The 24,928-nt window shown below is 36.5% G+C and overlaps 1 protein-coding gene across 3 annotated transcripts in view; it reads right to left on the bottom strand.

Annotated features, from left to right (window-relative positions):
* sema4ab (sema domain, immunoglobulin domain (Ig), transmembrane domain (TM) and short cytoplasmic domain, (semaphorin) 4Ab) overlaps nucleotides 1-22,685 on the bottom strand; it is a 30,996-nt gene extending 8,311 nt beyond the window's left edge. Inside the window, exons 1-6 of one of the 3 annotated variants that reach the window (XM_052583658.1) lie at nucleotides 22,416-22,685; nucleotides 20,994-21,097; nucleotides 13,660-13,887; nucleotides 1,197-1,357; nucleotides 578-637; nucleotides 358-456 (exon numbers count right to left, since the gene is read on the bottom strand). In XM_052583658.1, the coding sequence (XP_052439618.1) occupies nucleotides 358-456; nucleotides 578-637; nucleotides 1,197-1,357; nucleotides 13,660-13,753 (414 nt within the window). In that variant the 5' untranslated portion in view covers nucleotides 13,754-13,887; nucleotides 20,994-21,097; nucleotides 22,416-22,685. Of the gene's footprint in view, nucleotides 1-357; nucleotides 457-577; nucleotides 638-1,196; nucleotides 1,358-13,659; nucleotides 13,888-20,993; nucleotides 21,098-22,411 lie in introns of all 3 variants that reach the window. The other 2 variants (XM_052583657.1, XM_052583660.1) reach the window with 2 other exon arrangements.
* Between the last annotated feature and the right edge of the window lie 2,243 nt (nucleotides 22,686-24,928).

The raw sequence follows: 24,928 nt of genomic DNA, 5'->3' as shown, positions 1-24,928 counted from the left end.
ACAGAACAGATTTTGAAGTTCATCATTTTGAAATAAATAAATAATGAACGCATCAAAACAATACTTCTTGTTTTTTTCTTTACTTCGTACTCAAAAGTCTTGATAAGAGCACATCATATGCGGTCTGGTGGTTGCATACAGTTTAGCCGCAAGTTTAAATATTTTTACACAATGGAAGCTCTAATGTAAATATGAAAATCCTGCATATAATTAGAACTCTATGCAGCTTTTGTACCACTGGAAATGGAAATGCATGACTTTCGGTCTATCATTTGTTGCAAACCAAGAAAAGGTGGTTTAACAGGAGTAAACCAAGGACAAAAATAACAGTGGAAAGATGGACTCTGTCTGTCTTACGATGTAGATGCAGCGGGGGCTGAAGGCAAACGTTCCACAGGCGTACATGTGGGTGGAGTTCAGCACTTGCAAAACCCTCACGAAGTTATGACAATCCATCTGAGGGTGGAAAGAGGGTTCGGTTAAACACCAGCTAAAGAAGACCGATATTTCGTTAAGTTAAACATAAGGGTCAAAAAGGTCAGATCGTTTAGCAGTGACAGCGGTTGGTTTCCCATACCTTCATTTTGCCTTTCATGGCACAGTCAGCGAGATCTTTTTCTGACGGAGACCAGTCCAGCTGAAATTTGGGTGTGAAAAATGGATCAGATTCATCACATGTCTATCAAAGCTGATATTTAGTTTTTTAAAATCTTATTAAAATGCTGCAAGAAAACATAAACATTAACTACACAATATATACATATACATAAGTGCAAACTCATACGCATATATTAAATCACTTTCATTTTCAGATAACACTGATTACTAAAAAACAAATAAGTTAACAAATAAAACTTATATAATACATAATATATTTATTTCAGTGAGAAAAAAGCTAATATTTAGACAAAATTATTTTTAGCTTAATCTATTCAAGCGATAATGAAAATTTTTAAGTCACATGTACACGTACATGTGTTTTATTGTTAATATAAAATATTATATAAATTAAAACACAGGGTTTTTATGCAACACAAATAATAATAAGCTGTGAAAGCTGTTACTATATTGTAAAATAGGAGACCGCTTGAATGCTGCATTGACCAAACAGCATGTTTATGTTCAATTATGTTGGTTTCCATTACACTGATTTGGTTATTGGTTATAACCTAGTCCTAAATCAGAACACCACTGACCTTCTCCTTCATGGTCATCGCATCAGTCTGACTGACGTCGATTGAAAGAACGGCATCACGAGCGCCGATGAATAAAGTGCCCTCGTCGCTGCTAAGCAACAGCGTGGTGGTGTTGTAAACATCAGGGTTTTTGAAGACATTGAGGGAGCGACCTGGACTACCTGTGACGCAGCAGAAAAGAAAATTAACTATTAAAGAGCAGAAACATAATTGGAAACAAAATGGCAAATTACAGTCTTATTGTATAGTTACCACTAATTACCAATGCAAGAGTTGTATTTCCCAGAATAACAAAAGATAAAATCATATTTAGTAATTGACAAAGACATTTAAGTTGATATTTGGGATCATTAAAGTGATTGTTCACCCAAAAAGTAAAATTCTGTCATTAATTACTCACCGTCACATCATTCCAAACCTGTAAGGCTTTCTTTCATCAATAATTTATAAAACTAAGGATGACACATGGACTATTTTAACAATGTCGTTACTAACTTTCTGGATCTTGAATGTAGTTGTTTTGTTGCGGTCTGAGCAGGGTCAGAAAGTATTTTAAAAATATTTTAATTTGAGTTCTGAAGATCTTAAGGGTTTGGAATGACATGAGGGTGAGTAATTAATGACAGAGTTTTTGGGGGAGATATCCCTTTAAGATGTGGCGTTATTTTCATATTCCACTAATGAGAGTTAAGGGATGGAGTGCATATTATGTGAATAATTTAACAATTTGAAAAAAATAAATTTTTCCTATTTAACCGTCCATCATAAAGCCTGATTTTCCAAAAGCCATTATTTTATTTTGATGTGTTAAATTGATGAAATGTCAAATCAAAAATATGTCAAGTGTGGAGTTCCACAGGGCTCAGTATTCGGACCTTTACTTTTCTCTCTGTATATGTTTCCCTTGGGCAGAGATAATCAGGAAACATGGCAATAGTTACCACTGTTACGTATGTAACACTCTGCTTTATATTTTCAAACCTGAGCCAAATTAACAGATTATATTTGTGCTTTCAAAGACTATTAATTTCTTTCTAAAACCCAGATAATTCTTCATCATGATGTGAACAGATCACAAGTGTATTGAGTTGAATCTCTAGTACTGCAGCTATGACTACAGGAGTCAATAACAGCAGTACCACCATTACAGCATTGCGAGCAAAACAGCTATGTTTGGTACATATACAATGATTTTACTCCTGGATTAAGACATTTTCCCAAGCATATTAAATACCATTTGATGTAAACTATGACAAGAGTCACATGAAATTTGTCAAAACTGCTGGTTTCTTAAGAAGCAGCCATCAGATTCTCCTATGTACTATAAACAAACACTGAGCTGCTCAGCAGTAATGAGACACAGGGATCAAATCATTGACAGCAGGGGGCAGTCATGCCTCCACAGCATCAACTGATTATTAATCGTGGCAAAAGACAAAAACGCAGTTCTCATGATAATGACGCAATGCTTCGGTGAGAATTTGAGTCTGCAGGTTTTCTGATGAAGAGATTAGTTTATAAAGCACATATTACACAACTTGATGCGTCAATTACAAGCTGATGTTTACATTTCACGGTTTGAGGTTTGTGCTATGAGAAAGAATATTAGTGGTAGACTACTTATGAAATGTGAAAAAAAAAAAAATCTTGATTATGGTTTTGTTTCAGCATAGTTACTGTTTTGGATGCACCTAATCAATAATAATAATAAAACAATAATAATAATAATAATAAAAATCTTGCTTTAAACCTCAAGTTATAATTCAACAGGAAGTCTATCTCCCCAGATGAAAGTCAATTCGTGAAGCGTGCAAAGACAACTACAACTTCCTGTTCATTCTTTATAGACAACAGTGTGTGAGTGTGTCATAAACGTATGGTGTACTTTTGCTTGACTTTTATTAGACTTACACTGCTGCAGTGGGTTTTTTCCCCCAGGTGGCTGGTTCACCTCAAGTTTGATGTTTGTAAATTTAAATGTGGTTTGCACTGTTTTCTCGAGCCTCAAACCTGCCATAGCAGCCAATAACTGGTTTCTATAACGTGATCTTCCCCTGAAAACCACATCTCAGTTCAATCAGGTTCAGTCTAGACTAAGATAAGATGGCTAAAGCTGAAATGCCTCAGCAGACGTGCGACTGTAACCACATGCAAAAACAAGCATGCATGCAGGCAGTGATGCTATGGGTTGAACAAGAAGGATTGAAAAGTTTGGTTGGGGAATTTGCAATTTTTTTAAAGATTTTTGATAGAAGTCTCTTATATTAACCAAGGCTGCGTTTATTTGAAGAAAATACAGTAAATCAGTAATATTGTGAAATATTATTACCATTTAAGATAACTTTGAATATTTTTCTTCAGTGTCACATTATCTTTCAGAAATCATTCTAATATGCTGAAGTGATGCTCAAAAACATTTCTCATCAATGTTGAACATCATTTGTGCTACTTTTTATATTTTTTCTCCAGATTCTTTGATGAATAGAACGTTTATTCAAATGTTCCTTGTGAAACATGTTTTCATGCAAAACAGTAACGCCAACTCTCAAGTTAGTTTCATTTGAACTGTTCACATGGAACTTTGTTCATATAGAAATCAAGATAATCATATGTTGTTAAGTAGACAAAATAAATACGCGGCGGTTCGTGAGGATGATGTACAGACCTCAGAATAAACAGCTATGTGTTATGTAATTCTCAAGAAGTGAAACTGTAAGCGGTTTAGTAAACAATGACAACCTAAATATCATATCTATAAATGATGTCTTAAAAGATAAGTGGGTAAAATCTACATCAACAAAAAAAAGTGACTGCTTCTCTGTTAGCATCCGTAAATATGTCAGCTCTTGAACAGGAAACGTGCTCGGGTCAAATATGAGCATAGTTCAATACCTAAACTGAAAACAAAAAACCACCGAGTTCGAGAGGAGAAAATAACCACTAACAGCTTTAGAAGATGTTGCTTTCCCATGTATTAATACATATGCGTTAAATTAATGAATAAATAACTAATGTAAAATTTGATTCCATCTTTTATGAAATGGCTGAAGAATGTTTTAATAAAATCTTATCCACATTTATATTATATTATCCACATATATACATATATTTGTATAATATTTATTCCTTAAATGTAACTTCAACTTCAAGCTAAACATCCATCTGAAAATACTGTACATATTATTAATGTAATTGGTCATTTCAATACATTTCACACCAATTAATTCTGATTTGATTAAAGGTCTGCTGTCTTTAGCAGCAAAAACAATTAAATAAATGGATCCAATAAACTCATTTCACCCACAAGCTGGGAAAGAAGGGGGGTGAAGTGGTGTTACGCAACTACTTCAGATCTGAAAAGCTCCTGCCAATGTTTGGAGAAACACACAGTGCTATCCGGGCCTTCGCAGAGCGGTCAGAAAAAGCGCCGACAGCAAGGATAGTGAGGTCATACAGGAAACAAGCAAGCTTATTAACTTCTAAGTCACATTAAAATCAACACATTCCTGCCCTAGCCGCAGCTCTTATTCTGCCGAGGACATGTGAACGCCTTCCCCGCTCGCTGTCATGACCCTGAGATGAAAACACTGGGCTCCGTGGGGAGGCTAATCCTAAAGCTGAGCCGCAGCATACCAGCTGTCTTCTCCAAACAGAGCTCGGAGCGAGGAGAAGAACGTCAGCACTGCTTGACCTCCTCCACCCAACCAGTATCCACACGACACATGACGACTTCTGTGGAACTGGAGCTCCACAGAAATCTCCTCAGAATCCACACCTCCTGACCCGGTGTCAAAAGCTTGATCAGCTTCACTGATTTTCAGGAAATGACAATCTGCTTAAAAACAAATGATACATTAGAAGGGTAATAAAAAAAGAGAGATACGGTCTTCTAAACTGTTTAATGTTCTGGTCGCAAAAGGGGGGAGAGGAAGAGGAATTTCTAAGAAAATCTTGGCTCAATGGCAGCACGTGATGGCGAATTACACTGAACTAAAGTCCTGTAATTCCTCGTATCAGCTGCTCTCTTGTTTGTAAGGGTTGTGAAGAAATGTGGATGTGACAGTCAGCACACGGCTGAGGAATGATGCAACTCCAGCATTCGCTCAGAGCAGACCAGTTCATTCATAATGACCCAAAACATTAAAACCTCCTTGACCCAGTTTAATGCAGAAGTACTTTGTCTTGACTCTTAGAAATGTCAATGTGACCAAGCAGAGGATGCAGGATTGGAAGTGTGCTTGACTACCCACTGTGTCCGTATCTTTCTTATGCAAAACTTACTTTGTCTTTTAAGATACATTTATTTTACTATAAATTATTTGGTCACGCTTTACCAAAAGTCCAACTTTTGCCATGGTAAACTCCTAATTTGTAGCTCATTAATAGTTAGTAAGGTAGTTGAGTTTAGGTATGGGGTCGGGTTCAGGGATCTAATAGTCATGCAGAATAGGACATTAGATTGTGCTTTATAAGTATTAATATACAGCCAATATGCTAGTAATATGTATGCTAATAAGATAGTGAGAATCGGTCACTAAACTAAATGTTACCAATTATTTTTAAACTTTCGGTTCAGAACTTTTAGATCACTTTCGTCACAATAAAAACAAAAAAGACCATTTATTACAAAAAAGTATTCAAAATGACTTCCACCAACATACAAAGAGAGCATGAAAAACACACACAAAAAAATAATAATAATAATTATCAGTTATAAATAACACGAATCTTCATCAAAAATGAATCCAATCTGAATTCAGATTCTAAAAGTGGCATATATGAACCCTAAACATTGCAATTTAATTTCTGCTGATTATGTATGAGTTCCGAACCAAAGACACGGCGATGATTAAATCGGAGCTACATCAGCATTATCCTCATTTCTTGATGACTTATCTAAAAAGAAAGCTGGCATACGTCAGAAGAGGTTTTTTATTCCTCCACTGAACAGTTTGTTAGACATATACAGTTCCGTCCATAAGCATTGAAACAGTAAAGACAAAAAATTGCTTTCTCTGCTGTGGAGTCAAGACATTTGCAAATATGATTAAAAGATGAATGTGTGACAAAACTACAGAATGTGACATTTTATTATTAGGTCTTTCGACACATACATGTTTTACCAAATAAAAAGGACAGTTCATCCCACTATTTGATGTGAGCTTAAGTATTGGAACAGTTGATTTTAAGGCAGATGTGAAAGATTAAAAGCGAATATTTAGTTGCAGATTATTTGCTTCCTCATCTTCATCCTGGTTTTTGTGTTTCATCATCAAATGCAAGACTTGGAATGCAGAAGCAATGAATATAACTAATAAGACACATTGCCTGCTTTTAATATCTGAGGAATTAATGCATAAGGACACAGCTGAACACTTAGAAAGACCTGAGAGGCAACTGTTTCAATACTTCTGCTCACATCAGATAGAGAGATGAAACGCTAAAAGTGCTGAACTTCTTAGCTGGTAAAACATCTTTGTGTTGAAACACATATTGATATATAGTTTTGTCTCATATTGATCTTTTAATCATATTTACAGATTTCTTGACTCCGTAGCGAACAGAAGAATATTGTCTTTACTGTTCCAATACTTATGGAGGGCACTGTAAATATGACAAACCCACATAAGCATCTTTGTGAGACATTAAGAAGGCACTGCACATGTGCCCAAGATATTGGCATGCTAATTTTTTTTCCCCTGTTGATCATATTATCAAATCTACACCACAACCTTCAATTAAATCAGAATTTTATTCGGATCGAAGGAAGAAAAAAACACACACAAAGACTTTTTTACATCCAGTCGAGCCATTAATCGGTTTATAAACTGATTATCTGGGTGCACTTAAATGCAGCTACATGAACAAAATCTTACTTGTAATAAACACAGATAAATTCATAAATACAGAAAATAATGATATGCCCCCTTAAAATGTCAACAACCTATTGAAATTACTGATGCAAATATCCCTGAAATAATTTACAAATCATACTGCAAAAAATATAAGAACACAAAAGGCATGTATTGAGGCAGGCTACTGCTTATTTGATCAAGTCTGGTGTTCATGTTTCTGCAGCTTCATCATCATCTCATCAGACTCGATCACCTGTGTGAGTGTGATCTGACTCAGTCTTACACAGCTGTATCTGTACTGCTGGGAAACAATCTTCACACTCACGTCTGGCCATTTACATGACGAGTAAGCAAACACACACAGGTCAAATGACTGATCCTGAATCAACAAAACCGATCTATCTGCATGTCTAAGCAACTGTATACGCATCATTCAGTTGTTCAGATAAACAAGGAGAAGCTGTTTTGGACAGATCCGTGTGACTTCTGCCAGGTCAGCCTGATTCTGCCCTGCTTCCCCAGCTCAGACTGGCCTCCTCTGATCTAAAACTGTGGTTCAGAGAACAAGGGCCTCCATTCAATAAGAAGAAACTAAATAACCACTTTTAACTACATCAGCAAATTCATTTGATTACTTTCTTGTTTCTCAAAAGTAGGCAGTTTCAACTTCCTTGTCTGTGACCCAAATCTATTACTCAAAAAACACAGAGCATTATTTAACATTAGCTGGTAAATTTATTTGTACCAAAGAAATTAAAATGCAGTATAAAACCAGTTTAGCAATGCTTACTTTGTTTTATTGGATTTTATATTTTATTTTGCAATTATTATTCTTAAGACATTATTTTTTTAAGTAACTGATCATTTATATTTAGCAAGGATGCATTAAATTGTAACATTTAAAATTTGCTTTTATTCATCAAATGATCATTTAAAAATATATTTTTACGCAAAAATATTATGTAGCACACCTGAAATATTTCTTAAGCAGCAAATCATCATATCGACTGATTTCTGAAGGATCATGTGACACTGAAGACTGGAGTAATGATGCTGAAAATACAGCTTTGATCACAGGAATAAATTACATTTTACAACATATTGCAATAGAAAACCATTATTTTGAATTGCAATAATATTTTATAATATTACTGTTTTAACTTTGTGCTTGATTAAATAAATTCAGCTTTAGCAAGCACTCCAATTCTTTGCATTGATACTGTAGCAACACTGTTTGTTAAGCAACCAAACCAATAAAAACTCTGAACATATAATTGTTTAACTTCTATTCAAATGTGTCAAATCAATGACAGCAACTACAAGTTCCTAGATTTTATTAACCTGAGAGAAGGACCTTGTTTAAGTTAGTGTGAGGCACTGAGGCCACAGGAGAAATGAAACCTTAACTAGAAGTTTCAGAAATATATCCAGAGGCCATTTCAGGATGTCTGCATCACACTGAGGAGAAGGCAAGGTCTTTCATTCCTCGTACGTCCAATGCTTTCTAATCAGAGCAGTAAGTACGTTCTACATGGAACGATATTTATTGTAATGACCTCTCTTAGGCTTTTTGCATGTTATCATTTCTTGTTAGTGAAAAACTAAAACAATGTCCAAGAGAAAGCTTTTTAATGTACTAACATTTGTAAACCAGTTGGATTTTAAAAGATACACAAATTATAAAAGTGGATGAACATTTTGTGCAACATTTTGTGGACAATTTCTTAAAAGACAATTACATTATTCATTTAGCAGACGCTTTTATACACAGCGTTTCTGCAGGATTTAAGCTCAATTAAGCTCAAATTTAAGACCTGACCACATAATGAGCGGTGTAGGGCAATGTCTATAGTACCATATAAAGTACCATAAAATTACTGTAAAAAGCATAATTTACAGGTCAGAAGTAAAACAAAAAAAGTTTTATAAAATGATAAACTTTACATTTCAGCCTTTAAAAGTCAAAAGTATTAATTATAATATTAATTTAAACAATTATTATCAATAAAATTTAATTATATCAATTAACATAAATTAGGGGTGTGCGATATTGATTAAAAAAAAAGTATTAAATATTCTGGGAATTTATTGATAACGATAATTAGATTCACATTTTGCTGAGTGTGTTATTGTGCCGATATCTTAAGGATTACCGTGGACAGCTGTTCATATTATGTGTGCTCAGTTCACAGCAGTAGTATAAATGATGATGAATGGTTTTATGGGCATTTTTAACTAAAAGTGTGAACCGTCTTTTAAGGCAGATTCTTGCATTTGGGTTGTTATTAGGCAAATTAAATCAGCTTCAACAGAATTTATCTTTGCAATGCAGAGGAAACACAGACGTTTACATTACATTTACATTTACACACTGTTTAATGCAGCTCAAAGGGACAAGGAATACCTTACCCTGCAGTTACAAATGCATGGATAATGTTTTGATATTTTAAACATAAAATATTGAAAACTGATGTTTGAAATTATAAAAAAAAGGATACATTAAATGTGAAATTAAAACCACCTGTAAACAGCAGTAAGTCACTGTTAATAAGTGAGTCATAACGATTGAACGGAATCATTTAAATTAATTCCTTTGAGAACAAAACAGCGTCCTGTAGCTCAGAGACGCAAAACAGCTGTGTGGCTGTGTTTGAAATGATTTTTTTGTTGTTGGAGAAACAGAGCAAAAACAGGAAATATGGTGTTTAAATGTAAATTCTTAAAGGTGCTGTAGGTAACTTTTGTAAAAATATATTTTTTACATATTTATTAAACCTGTCATTATGTCCTGAAAGTAGAATATGAGACAGATAATCTGTGAAAAAAAATCAAGCTCCTCTGGCTCCTCCCAGTGGTGCTATTGGGTTTGGTTTTGGGCTGGGTTATTGCAGAAAGCCATCCGCTCCCGGTAAGAAACAACCAATCAGAGCTGCGCTCCGTAACTTTGTTTGTGTACAAAATGTAGAAAAATGTATATAATAAGCGAGTAAACCATGAATCCATTTTCCAAACCGTGTTTTTGGCTTGTCCTGAATCACTAGGGTGCACCTATAATAAGTGTTTATATTCGGACTATTTTAGATTGCTTCGGGGGTACCGCGGCGGAGTAACCCAGTACCTTTGTGATTCTTCATAGACATAAACAGAGAGAAGTAGTTCTGTTTATTAACCGCTAGAGCGTCAAAAGTTCCCTACCGCAGCTTTAATATTAACTACTTGTTTATTTTGTATAAGATCATGCTTGCTTTTGGAGTAAAAAAAAAAACTGCACTCTTCATTAGGGCTGGCTGGGTGATGTATCGAATATTAGCGATAATATCAGGATAATTTTGACGACGATTTAAAATGTGAAAATATCGGGAATATTGAATATTTCAAAATTCAAGCATACTTTCCCAAAAGAACACACAAAACGTCCAAAAAGGAACATGTAGCTGCGGACTGCTCTACGTGCCTCTACTGCAAGAGCTTTCATGATCGCGGTTGTAATACAAGAGTATAAATCCTCGAATCAGAGCTTCGCTGTTACAAGGATACATTTTCTGTCCGGTGTTTGCTTATTTTAAGCAATCTGGCAACCATGCGCACATACTTTCTCCTCACTGCTGAAGCGCCGCTGAAGATGATCTGAAAACACTAAGAAGCTGGAGTTTAGCATCTGATGAAAGCGTCGTTCAGCCGATCTGTGTTCTGTCATGAGGTCTCAACTGTATTGTTTGTAATTGTGATCGCTGAATAAATGCACTTACTCGACCGCTGATGTTTGAATAGAGAAACATAGACTATGGCCATTTGGAATTACTAATAGGCAATTTCACTGTTATATTTACCAGTTTTCATAAGATAGAATGAGAGAGTGCAAAAAGCTTTGGTATTGGTATATATATATATATATATATATATATATATATATATATATATATATATATATATATATATATATATATATATATATATATATTTATTTATATATAAAAGAAATAGCTATGTGCTTCGGCAACGAGTTCCCCATCTGAGAGGTTTTTTAGTGTCAGTAGGAACATAGTTTACAGCCACAGAGCTCCTCTTAAAACCACAGACAGTTGACAGACTTGTGTTCTTTGCTAAAAAGCTTTAAAAAAACGAAAAAAGCTAAAACGTTGACGAAGTACTTTCTGTACTTGTTTTGCACTGCTTCAGTTACATATAGGCCTACATGTGTTCATTTAATAAAAAGCAGTAAGTGATTTTTTTAACGGCTTAAATTAGCTGTTTAATCGAAATTGTTTTTGTTGCTTTTTTTTTTTTAATTGGCAAAGGTAAACCATGTTTTTTTTTATTATTATTTCAATGCAAAACGCAAACATATTGAGATATATATCGGATATCGTAAAAATTTTGACCATATTGAGAAATATGTTTTTTATATATCGCCCAGCCCTACTCTTCATATAATATTAACTATATGAAATTGCATAAATATACACTTTCTGCACATACATTAATATTAAATTATGTGAATTAAAGGGGTCATATGATGTGATTTCAAGTTTTCCTGTCAGGGAGATGCTGTGTGTATCTAGGAGAAAGCAAAAGCACTTTATTTGGCCTTCTGAAAGCAGATGCATTCAGGAATCTTTAAGATTACTAACGTTAGCCTTTTCAAGTTTAATCATCACATTCAGCCATATCACAATTCTGGTATTTCCCTCCCCAAGTTTAAGACCTCTTGAAATCATAATTAAGACTTTCTTGTACACTTTAAGACTTTTTAAGGCCTTAAATTTGATACAACTGAATTTAAGACTTTTTAAGACCCTGTGGAAAACCTGATCCAAAGTGTCTTACAAATGAGGACAATTGAAGCAATCAATTGAAGCAATCAATTTTTTGCTTTTGCTAATTGTATAATAAATGAAAAGAAAAGAGACTGAATACAAAATTATTAGAAAACCTACTGTTAGTTTTTTAGGCAAACAAGCAGTCAATGAATAGTGTGCGAGTCTATAAGGAGCACGTTTTCATATGAGAATAGAATTAGAATAAAGAGTGCTAGAGTTAGAAGGTCAAATAAAGATGGAAGAGATGTGTTATAGACGTTTCTTGAAGATGGCTATTGCATTTTATGCGAGCAGCTATTGGTAGCCAGTGCAAATTGATAAACAGAGGTGTGACGTGTATTCTTTTTGGCTCATGAAAAATTAATCTTGCTGCCGCGTTCTGAATTAATTGTAAAGGTTTGATAGAATTGGCTGGAAGTCCTGCCGAGAGAGCATTGCAATAGTCCAGCCGGGACAGAACAAGAGCTGGAACAAGGAGTTGTGCAGCATGTTCCCAAAGAAACATCTTCTTGATGTTGATTAATAATTTAATGGTCAATATTTTATATTACAAACTCATAATAATTAACTTGTTGCTCTAATGTTACTCCTAATGTAATGGACAATAATGATTAATATCACATTCTACATATAACTTGCACATTGTATATAGGTGAAACATAAAAATACTAGCCACGTTTCTGCGGGTCTTGCTGGCATAATCACAGCTAAGCATCTCATCTAATCCAAGTCTTACTTTCAGTAAGCACCTGTCCCAGTCACTGCAGTGCACGGCTAAACCAAGTGCACCAGGGTCATTTTATAGCCTGCAGGCCATTATCAAGCTGTCTTCATTTCATTTTAAACAAGTTTATATGAATATAAAAATTAAAATATATAAAAATTAAAAGCAGTAACAATACTGACAGTGACAAATTTCATTTTAAAATCATAGAGTACATATAAAAAAACTAAAGCTAGTATTCAGATAGCAAGAAATTAGAATATTGATTCAAAATATTGTATTTTATTATATTATTTTATTATTGTTTTTGTATATATTATTATAATTTGGTTATGACACTAAGGACCTTAAGTGAGTTCTGAAGAAATTGCAGCATGTTGACCTCACCATTTGGTGGTCCATGTTTTGAAAATATTAATACTGAATTAATTGAAAATGTTAATACAAAATGTATACATTTTAATAAAAAAAAATAAGTAAAAGATAAAATAAAATACTTATTTAGGCTGCAGTAAAAAAAAAAAAAAAAAAAAAGCTTCAAAACAATTTGAAAGAGGGTTGACACTGTTAATTAAAACTAATGCTATTAAAAATAGTTGAAACTACAATATAAATATTAGATAAAATCTATTTCAGTTAATTGGCAAGGCCAGGCAAGATTTATATTTATTTTTCATTAAGCTGAAGTACTAAAATTACTAAAACTGAAGCAAAACTGTAAGGTAAATTATATATATACTAAAAGAACACTGATCCAAAGGTGTCACATTCATGTTATTAAAAGATACATTCAATGCTGATATGAGGATGTGAAGCATCCTAAGGGTATGTTTATGAGTGTTTAACTCAGGTGGCACAGAGGTCTTTAGGTCTTGTTAAATGCTGTACATAAGAAAGTCACCTTCTGAACACCTTCAGGACAACAGCGGCTCACAAGATCCACAAGTCATTCAAATATCTAACAACATTTAAAAGATATATAAATAATAATAATAATAATAATAATAATAGTAAATGACTAAATGATAGTTCAAAATCTTTAGAAGTTTGAAAATAAGCCTTACCCTTGGGAAAAGAGAGTCGGGGGAGGACACGAGAATGACAGCTGAGGACGGTCAGAAGAGACAGACAGGCGCAGAGCGTCACTGAACGCACCATCCTGAGAACAACAGATGAGCTGAAGCAAAGACCGGTCTATCTGTCGCTGTTGGGTTCTGCTTCTGTTCTTTCAGCACTGAGAAGCCCACAGGGACACCACTTCAAACAGCCAAAGCAGTCTGCCGTCATCTCATCTGAGCAGAAAAATAAAGAGCGGGTTAGAAATCAGTAGGCGAGTCTCATCACTTCCTTCTCAAGTCGCTTCTTCCTCTTTCAGAAGTTCAAAGCTTAAGAAACAGTCAAGAGATTACATACATCAGCACATGACTGTCTTCATCCATGAGCAGGGCATGAAATAAGTTACTTTTAAACATTCATGCTATTGAAAAAGAGACTGACCACCATCCAGAGAAAGTCAGCGCAATGAGAAAATGTAAAATGACCATGAGTAGTGTAGAGCAGAGACATCGCAATATGCAAATATTTACATATCTATCCATGTTCACATTGTATAATAAAAACATTACAATAACTTTACAGTGGATGGGTTTCTTGCATCGGAGAGTTTGGAGCAGGAACTGGAAAACTCTGAGGTGAATGGTTTTCAGGATAAATCATGAATCAAGTTTGATCTAATGACTGTCTGATGGAAATCCCTGTGAGGCAAGAACAGAAACATGGTGACTAGTGTCTTGTGCTCGTGGAAACCATATTTACTAAACACTTGTTGATGTGAAATGCACTCTTGACCATCACGCATTCATACAGGAACCAATGATCCGGATCAGTATTTTATTCATAAACACAATAACTTATTTCAGGAGAATCCTTTACATTCATTAAAAATAATTTGTACTGTTTTTGGGAGTGTAACATTCCTTTTCTTTATCCTGGACACTTTTATTTGTCATTGACCCAGACAATAATAATAAATAAAAAAACTTTAGTAAAACAATGACTTGCATTAAGCTCACATGTGATGGGATTATATACGCTCACCTAAAGGATCATTAGGAACACCTGTTCAATTTCTCATTAATGCAATTATCTAATCAACCAATCACAAGGCAGTTGCTTCGATGCATTTATGGGTGTGGTCCTGGTCAAGACAATCTCCTGAACTCCAAACTGAATGTCAGAATGGGAATGAAAGGTGATTTAAGCAATTTTGAGCGTGGCCAAAGTCCTTTTAGGCAAGTCGTTCCACTTGGCAGCCATCTTGGCAACGCCTCCGGGCAGCTATTTCAGAATAACAAGACCAGATCCTATCTAAATTAATGGGCAGAACTGTACTTTCACTGGTCACCGGGACATAAAAACTGCAAGTATAGAAACAGCAGTAAAATATGATAAAAATCGCTGGAAAATTGATGACTTTGCCCCAAAATAAGTTTTAAAACGCCTTTTTCCCCACAGGCTATACTTTTATCTACTACGCATGCGCAAGGGTTCCTCAACTGTTGCGCATACGTCAGTGGAACCAGACCATAGGCTTAAGCCAGGGGTGCTCAACCCTGCTCCTGGCGATCGACTGTCCTACAAAGTTTAGCTCCAATCCTAATCAAACACACCTGAAGCAACTAATTAAGGTCTTCAGGCTCACTTAAAAATTAAAGGTAGGTGTGTTTGATTAGGGTTGGAGCCAAAATTTGTAGGACAGTCGATCGCCAGGAACAGGGTTGGGCACCCCTGGCTTAAATGTTTCTCGGCTTGACGGTTAAAAGCAGATGATTGGCTTTCCAGCGGGAGGGGAGGAACATGTGCACACAACCGCCATCTTTGCCGTTATGGGTTTTCCTTACATAGTTGTATTGAGGCTTGAGGAAGTGGCATGTCTCTTATAAACCGTCTCTGGCGTGGCATGGTTGTTGGTGCCAGACGGGCCGGTCTGAGTATTTCACAATCTGCTCAGTTACACAGATTTTCAAAGCATTTGTGAAGCCACAACATGCACAACCTTGAGGCGGATGGGCTACAACAGCAGAAGTACCACTCATCTCCACTACAAATAGGAAAAAAAGGCTACAATTTGCACGAGCTCACCAGAATTTGACAGCTGAAGACTGGTCTGATGAGTCTCTGATGATTTCTGTTGAGACATTCAGATGGTAGAGTCAGAATTTGGCGTAAACAGAATGAGAACATGGATCCATCATGCCTTGTTACCACTGGGCTGGCTGCTGGTGGTGGTGTAATGGTGTGGGGGGTGTTTTCTTGGAACACTTTAGGCCCCTTAGTGCCAATTGGGCATTGTTTAAATGCCACAGCCTACCTGAGCATTGTTTCTGACCATGTCCATCCCTTTATGACCACCATGTGCCCACCCTCTGATGACTACTTCCAGCAGGAAAATACACCATGTCCCAAAGCTTGAATAATTTCAGATTGGTTTCTTGAACATGACAATGAGTTCACTGTACTAAAATGGCCCCCACAGTCACCAGATCTCAACCCAATAGAGGATCTTTGTGATGTGGTGGACGGGTGCTTCGTGCCCAGGATGTGCATCCCACAAATCTCCTTCAACTGCAAGATGCTGTCCTATCAATATGGGCCAACATTTCTAAAGAATGCTTTCAGCACCTTGTTGAATCAATGCCACGTAGAATTTGGGTTAAACACCGTATTAGTATGGTGTTCCTAATAATCCTTTAGGTGAGTGTATATTAAACTTGATTTCTGAAAAAAACATATGCAGTGTTTATCGAAGTGATGCCAGGCATTGCTATGTGGTATTCTTTGTGTCTTTTATCATGTTGCTATGAGGTTATTAGGGTGTTTTGTTCAAGTCACGTCACCTTCATTTATAAAAGCACTTTAAATCAAGAGACTGTTTTGAAGCAGCTTCTTAGACATTACAGTAACAGAATCAGTAGCTGCGCTTCCATTACCCTTCACATTGCAAATACTGATATTTCTTTCTTTCTTTAGGTCTTTAATGATGTTTAACTTTTTGTCTCCCTTTTTGGATCAGTGCTTTTTCAGGTTGGGTCATGTGATCTCCTAAAACATTATGTGATTTCCAAAATCAAGATTGCTCCCAGTTGCTTAAACGGTTATATACAGACAAGTTTATGTTGAGAAGACACGGGAGTTACAAAACTAGTCGATTATGTCTGTGAAGGTAAACAGCTGGGAAAGAAATGGTATGTTTATATTAGATTTATGTGGCAGCCGCTCAATATACAGTAAATAAATCCCCTGCTCTCTAGTCTCCTCTGAGGAACCATTAGCATGCTTTACTGGAACTTCATTATGGCGTTAATAAAACTGGAACAGACTTAAGGTTGGTAAAATATCCCCTTTCTACATCACAGGGGGAACAAAATCAATTATTAATATCCAGCTACTGATTCATAATCCAGTGGAATCAATTCAGTTGCTAGTGTATTTTAAACCACAGCTAAGCAAACCAAGAGTTGATGGCACCAAGAATCCACAACTGGTCTTAGTAATTTTCTGATTTCTAGATAGAGATCAGGTACGTCCAATGTACATTTAAAAAATATTTAACATATATATAATATTGTAATATGTATTAATATATTTTTTTTTAAATCCCCCAACTTTTAGATTAAAGTCACAAGTCTGTACATGTAGTCTAACTTGAGTCACTTATATAATGACACACCCCTCCGAAACGATCTAAGGAATCATTCATGTGTGCGTAACAAATGACAAGTTAACATTAAAAAAGATGAATACAAGCAGAGAGAATGAGCCTTTGCAGAAGTGAAGATCATCTTAGCAAGAGCCCTTCACTAGTCTTGGGTGTTGGGAAACACTACATAGGTTTACAATATACACAGCACATGCAACAAGATAATAAATGGTAACTTGTTTCGACTGAACAGCATGCACTTCTTACACACTACTCTGTCAGTCGTTACCAAAAAAACTCAAATTACTCATTCATCATTTGGGTAGTGTGTTGAGCAAAGATTTGATTTCCTTTTTCCTTTTATGCTGGCCAGTGGCATTAAACGGAACAGCCATATAAGTATTACACAATCATTAGTTCCCTAAAAGTTTGATCAAGAATTAGTCACCGGCGGTTTCAGTTAGTCACTTCCAACAGGATTCATGTCGCAGCAGCAGTTCATAAGAAAACATGACAGTAACATACAGGGCTTTTAAAACTATTTGGTTGCAAAGGACCCAAAAACTATGCATTAGATCCCCTTCATAAAATGTAAAAAGTCACGATATATTTTGAATATGTACAGTGTGTGAAAGAAATATTAAGCACAATATTAGCATTTCCAAGAGAAATTGGCTTTTATGTTAGTCGCTATATTGGCGATAAAGCAAATTATTTAAATATTATCTAGAAAATGGTATGCACTTTGAAATCTGTTAACACTAACAGACAATGATTCTTCCTTTCAAATCTTAATGTGATGTATATAAAACGGAATATACAACTTTTAATGCAAATTTTAGCACTTTTCACCTATTTCATAGGAGTTTTACATGAAAATATCACACTATTGCATATTATAATAGTATTACTAATTACAAACATATTTAATTCACTTCTTGAATAAATGTTTTCTTCTATATTCTTCTATAAAACATCCAATCCAAAGTCTGTCTCTTTAAACAATAGCACATTAAAACCCTGATGCTATAAAGCAGACTAGATTTTCAACATAAGACTTTTCCAGTCTGATGGACATCTAAAACCAAAAGAAGTGCTGGATACTCCAAACTTTATCCACTGCATGACACTCAGCTGCCAGCAATTGGTCATATCTTGACTTCAATCATATGACAGCAGACGCTGAATGTTACAACAGAGTCATTCACATCTGATTAAGCATCACGGCACGTTGAGCCAGACAACAGTCCTGTGTGTGTAAACAGGTCTGATGAGTGCCTCGAAATCTACTGAAGAGTGTGAAATAACACAGACCGTCTAAAAAGAGATCTAGTGTGACGGCATTACAACGGAGCTCTGGGGTTTCCTGTCTTGACCAAAGAGGTTTATAATATTTGGAGAGATCTATCTGGTCACATTCATCTCAACGGAAGTTGCTTGGTTGGCACATTCTGAATTCAGCCAGTTTTGCCCAGTTTTTTTTTTTTAAACCAATCACCTGATCCATAAAGTAACATGTCAATTCAAAATCATGAAATATTCATTTTCACCACTTCTTTTTATACATAAAGCACACTGTTAAAATTTGCTCACAATCGACTCACTAACATCTCTCTCTTTCTATATGGATCATTCTATGGATTGGTGTTTCTGCCATTGCGCACTCTTTCAAATTAACACACCCTTCCAATTCACGTATAATCAAAGACTCAGAGGTTCCTACTTGTAAAAAAACATTGCTGGGATCTCAGAATTACCATATTTCCAACTCCACCTGAAGGGCACTTTCACTTTGATTCGGTTTGTAAATTAACATATCTCTAAAATACCATTTTAAAAAGACAGTCCTGAAGATAGCTGTCAGAGAGCGCTTTAGCAAATCCCTTAAAATCTCTGTAATTGTCCATTCCTGGACAAGTCTCTGTAATTGGTTTACACACAGAGCCAGAAGCAGGATCAAACTAGTACAAAAATATCCACACCACAGTCAAATTAGGAACAGTCGTGACATACTTTTTTTCCCGCTAACAAAACAGAATTGTAGGAATGTCCTTAAACCAGTACATTTTCCAAGTTTGCTTTACTCCCTAACTTTAACCTCTGAATTTGCCAATAAATTACACAGAGCATATCTCTATAAATCTGACACGCTATTCTGTTGCCGTCTATAAACTCACAGGGCCTCGTTTTGAAACGCTCAAGCACTATTTGTAAGAAAATCGCACTGAAACAGAGGAAGCCACAGTCATTGTAATATAAATAGCTAAAATATTGACTGAAGTCAGCAACGCATGCAAAAATGCCCTCAGCCACTTGGTAAATAATACACAAGCCTGCGTCAATGTTCGTGTCAGGACTGCTTGAGAGGTGACATCTCTAGTGTATTAAGTCACGCAAGCCTGATGGACACAACAAACATTGCATATCAACCCGCATACTCCAGGCCTTTCACATCAACAGCTCATTTAACTGAGATCTAAGCCTATACAGAATCACACACAAGCCCTGTACAAGCACTATTTGATTCACAATGGAAGCGACACAGGGTCAAAGAGAGTCTAAAGATAAAACAACAGCTCATTTAACTGTGAGGGTTCCTCTTCTAGTTTACCGTAAGATCATTTGACACTTTTCACATCCATATGCGTTTCCAAAAAAGAGATGTAAACTGCAGCCTCTCACCCATTACATGAAGATGTTGTTTCACATTTTGCAAGCTTCCCATACGTAGGTCCTTTTTAGGACAAGGTTTTGAGAACCACGGATGATGAATTGAAATCTTTGAAGTACAAAGAAAAAAAGATATCCTTATATTATATTTTAGGAACTGTTGCACTATTTTACATTTAGAATTGACAGATCTATCCAATCGGGGACTTTTCCATTGGACATTTTTTCCAGGGAAATAAATATGAGAGGGGAAAACCAGCAATAATCAAAGCAGGTCTGACTGAGAATCTGACCTTTGAAGAAGAGGCTAAAAACCAGTGTCAGAAACATGATGAAGCTCAGACTTCTGAAGACTGGGGTCCCAAAGGGGATAAATGTTTCCCTTTACAACAGTTTGCACACCGACAGATGAAAGAAAGGTGAAAGAGAAAATTTGAACTGAAAGGAGGGAAAAGAAAACAATCTCAATATCTCCATTGCACACTATTGTATGAAGTTCATATTGATTATTAGCTTTCCATCAACTCTTGATTCTCAGTTTAGGAAACCCTGGATATAACCTGATTAATAAAAAAGTATGTACATGAGAAAATATGCAAGGAAAGTTTAGGTCCCAATTAATCAATAGGAAAATAATAAGCACATTTTATCTCCAATTTATTATTCTCATAATCTTAATGCATCCTCAAGTTTACTTTCACTGCTCCAGTTACTGTCACTGTTTATTCCCGTAACTGCAATACAGTTATTTTACTGAGCAAAAAAATCTTAGCCTATAAAATGTTGAAATCGTATAGCATAACAACAAATAATACCATGAGGTATCAATATATTTAAAAATACTGTTTGAATATGAAAACCTATACACAAAGAATATGAGTTTTTCTCCACATCACGACAATGAGAACTGAAGGGAAATGATGCATAACTGACATTGAGGATCCTGCCGCAGAGCAAAAACTATTAACGGGTTTAAAATAAAACAGCATGACAGGAAAAAACAGCCACTGGCATCAACAGAAGCCTTACGTGAAGATGAAGCGGAAAAACCTGCCTCCGGAAGAGCATTCAGTGATACCCTGAGGAAAAACCAGCGGTGGCATTTGCGTGCAAGCAGGTGACATGTAGCTGGTCTGTGGAGGAAAAGCAATGAGTCAGTAAAGGAGAAGAAACCTGCTCTCCCAGTGGAAGCTGTCCTTCCCATGTGCAGTTGCCATGACTACAGCTGATGTGATTATTACCATGATGCAGCAGTGATGTTATGAAGTGTGCTGCGGATGCACTATAGTCTAATGATAAAAGAGTCATGTTAGAAAGACACATTCATACATGCATTCAATTAACAAAATAGACAGTGATACTGTGCCATGCAGGCTCTGATGAGTTTAGAGCGAGGAATGAAGAAAGCAAGGAGTGAAGAAAGTGACTAAAAACAACACAGGTGGCACAGTACAGGTGATGTGTGACTCTAGATAATATTCAGAGTGAGGACAGACTGTTTGATTTAATAGTAAATCTGATTAGTTTCACCGGATGACAAAATACGCAGCCGGAGCTTCTTCAGAATTAACTTGAGAAACGACACTTTTCTGAATCATTTTGCAATGACTTTTACCAAACTGATCTCAAGATAGCGGACGCATGAACTCAGATCTCCTCAAGTTCACACAGTTCATCGCATAATAATAATCATAAACTTGATTATTCTCACTACATTACTGTTTTGTATTTTGTAAGCTTCTGTATTAAAATGATCGCTGACTGGTTATTCAGCACTGCCAGGTCAGGTATGTCCCATAGCAGTATAACTATCAACTGAATTGAAATAGTGAACAACGAGCATTACTGCATGAACAAGAAACAATATGCATGAAAACATCAGCCAGAACCAGCTCCTGACACGTGGTGGTTTTATAAAGGAAATCTTCATTTATACAGAAGCTAGGCCTATGTATTTCAGAAACATACTTCATGTGCTCCTGCACCTTCATGATTTAAATACTGTCTAACGTTACAGGACCAGAATAATTGTTAGTTTGAGGCACAAAAACTGCATACTAGACTCTGCAAGCGAGCACACGTTACAACATGACAAGAGACTGACAAACACATCCTACATGCACAGACATACAGAAAAACACGTGTTCTCGCCTTGTTTTCAGGGTTTATTTATTTATTTTTTATGGTCAAAGTTTCTACACTGTTAACTGAACACACACTCATTAACCCACCGCGGTCAATGTTTGTTTGACAAGTTTACATTGCACAACCCAGCTCAGTCTGAAATGACTTGGATAACCGTCCACGCTCTCCACAAACACACTTTTCTATCAGTTACTGACCCACTACAGTACTTTTTGGATTTGCCAATCTTTTGTAAAATAGACAGAAGCGTCCGTTTGTTTCACTTCGTGAGGCAGTGCAACGATGTAACGCTAGTAACTTACTCACATCAGAAACGAGCTCCTCCGGGATCTGTTGTTATCCTGCGCTCCGGTGTTGTTATGATAGTCCTCCGTCTGTTTCTGAATTACGAACAACTCCAAACAGCCGCTATTACACGAAGAAATCGAAAATCTGAAGCACAGAGTTTGTGTTTTGGTGAGAACGTAGTAGTTTCAAACGTAGCTCGTCGTCATGTAAACGCACGTCTCTTTCTCTGTTGTGTCCACGCTGGTGGTAAGTAAAGGCTGTTTTGTCCACGAGAAGAGCGACAGGTCAGCGGTACTGCACCGCTACACTGAACACTGTACAACAGCGCCATCCAGCCGTCACACAGGGAACTACACATTAAAGGGATAGTTCACTCTCAAATTAAATTTTGAAACGTTTTAGCTTACCTCGAGGACATCCAACATGTAGGTTTCTTTGTTTCCTCAGTATTTCCCATTTTGATATTTTTAGGTCCAACCATTCTTGTCTGTGACTCACATAATGGATGTCTATGGTCACCACCTCAAAGAGCATGCACAGAGGAGTCAAAATTAAACAATTCCCCATCGTAAGTACACATTGATGACCTAAGACACGAAACGAGCGGTTTGTGTAAGAAAACGAACAGTATTTATATCGTTTTTACCTCTTGTACACAACCACATCCAACTGATCTGAGTGCACGAGTGCTTCCTGATGTGACGCGTGCGCGCGCTCTGGCTTTAGTCTGCGCAAGCGCGGAAAGCGCCGGATGTGATCTCTAGCGCACGCACATCACTCATTGTTTACCACACGCTACGCCACCAATCTGCACTGTCTGAAATATAATGCAGTAATTGTAATTGATTAATTTGTTTATAATGCACCCTATAATCTTGCGTTTATAATAAAAATACAAAACATTACTCACTCTATTGACAGCGTGCCATTGGGTCCCTCTGGCATTGGACGTCGCCTCCAGTTTATACGTGGCAAACTAAACACAACGTGCAAAACGCTGGGTCTCAACAGCGGAGAAAACTAAGGATCTTCAGTCAGGCAGGTGTGTGAGGCGATACTGTCAATGTCCTCATCGTCGTCTTGTAGTTGTTCCATTCGTGACAACATATGCTCTCCACTTCTGTTGGCATCTCACAACACTTGCTACTAAAACACCACCAATTTTGAAGAGATCTCTGTCTCTGAGGCTTGAAGATGTGCTGCTGCAGCGGATCGCTCCTGAGTACTTGGTCTGTGTATTCTGGTTCAAATAAATATGGTTGTGAAAAAAATTCAACGTTGTCTATGGATATATTGAAATCGTCTTCCATTGCAATTTCCTGTACGTCTAAATATGTTTAGATCTTCACAGTGAAAGGTAAAACTTCCGAAATCTGTGTAAACCATAGGCAGTAAGTGTAAACAATGAGTGATGTACACATGCGAGAGATGGCTTCCGGTGCTTTCCGCGCTTGCGCAGACTAAAGCCAGAGCGCGTGCGCACGTCACATCGGGAAGCACTCGTGCACTCAGATCAGTTGGACGTGGTTGTGTACAAGAGGTAAAACGATATAAATACTGTTCGTTTTCGTACACAAACCACTCTTTTCGTGTCATAGGTCATCAATGTGTACTTACGATGGGGAATTGTTTAATTTTGACACCTCTGTGCATGCTCTTTGAGGTGGCGACCATAAAAACGTAAGAATATAAGAATATAATAAAACGTAAGACTTTTTGGAGTTATGAAGGATGCAGTACTACTCTATAGGTACTCAAGATTAACAGGATATTGAGTGAAAACGAGCATTTCACCCCCCTTTAAGACATTTTTAACAAACTTCTTTCCGGCTAAAAGTGCTTTATCCATAATAATGCCTTCGTCTGTGAAAAAGACATCTGAAACGGGAGAGATATAAGCTCAAATCAAGCCACATTTACAAGCAAAAACAGCCCAAAACAGTTCAAAACAAATATGCTGGTCAATTTTGAGAGAGAACAACAGGGGGCACGGGGCAGACTTTTTCACTGGACGAAGCGTTATTATGGATCCATATTTTGTTTCTTACAAACAGCAACTTTTGCCTCACAAGACATAAATTTTTGGACTGGAGTCATGTGCATTGTGATGTGTCTATCAGCTGTTTGGACTCTCATTCTGACGGCACCCATTCAGTGCAGAGAACCCGTTGTATAATTATATAGGCTACAATACTGTATAATTATATTAAGTCATACTGAATTATATAAAACTTTGAGGTAGCATACTTTAAAAAGCCTTTAATTATTATTTTAGAACCTTCCATCTCTTTTGGCTAACATATTGGAATCCAATCAGTGTTATTCTGTGCTCCACACACTAAGAATTAACTTTGAAGAGCTGTTAGCATCCGGATGATGATTGTATCCCATAGGCAAGTGTGCATGGTGCAAACATGAGGGAGGGGTTTGCAGTCACTTGTGGGGAGTCGACTGTTTTTCGTTCATTGTTGTTGACTCAAACACGGTAGACTGTCACAGTTGGACCATATCTGATCATCCTGGACAGGAAT

This window comes from Carassius gibelio, chromosome B19 (assembly GCF_023724105.1).
Source record: "Carassius gibelio isolate Cgi1373 ecotype wild population from Czech Republic chromosome B19, carGib1.2-hapl.c, whole genome shotgun sequence".
NCBI classification, from domain to species: domain Eukaryota; kingdom Metazoa; phylum Chordata; class Actinopteri; order Cypriniformes; family Cyprinidae; genus Carassius; species Carassius gibelio.
Note: the sequence above shows the minus strand (reverse complement) of the source record. Positions and strands in the feature narration are given on the sequence as shown.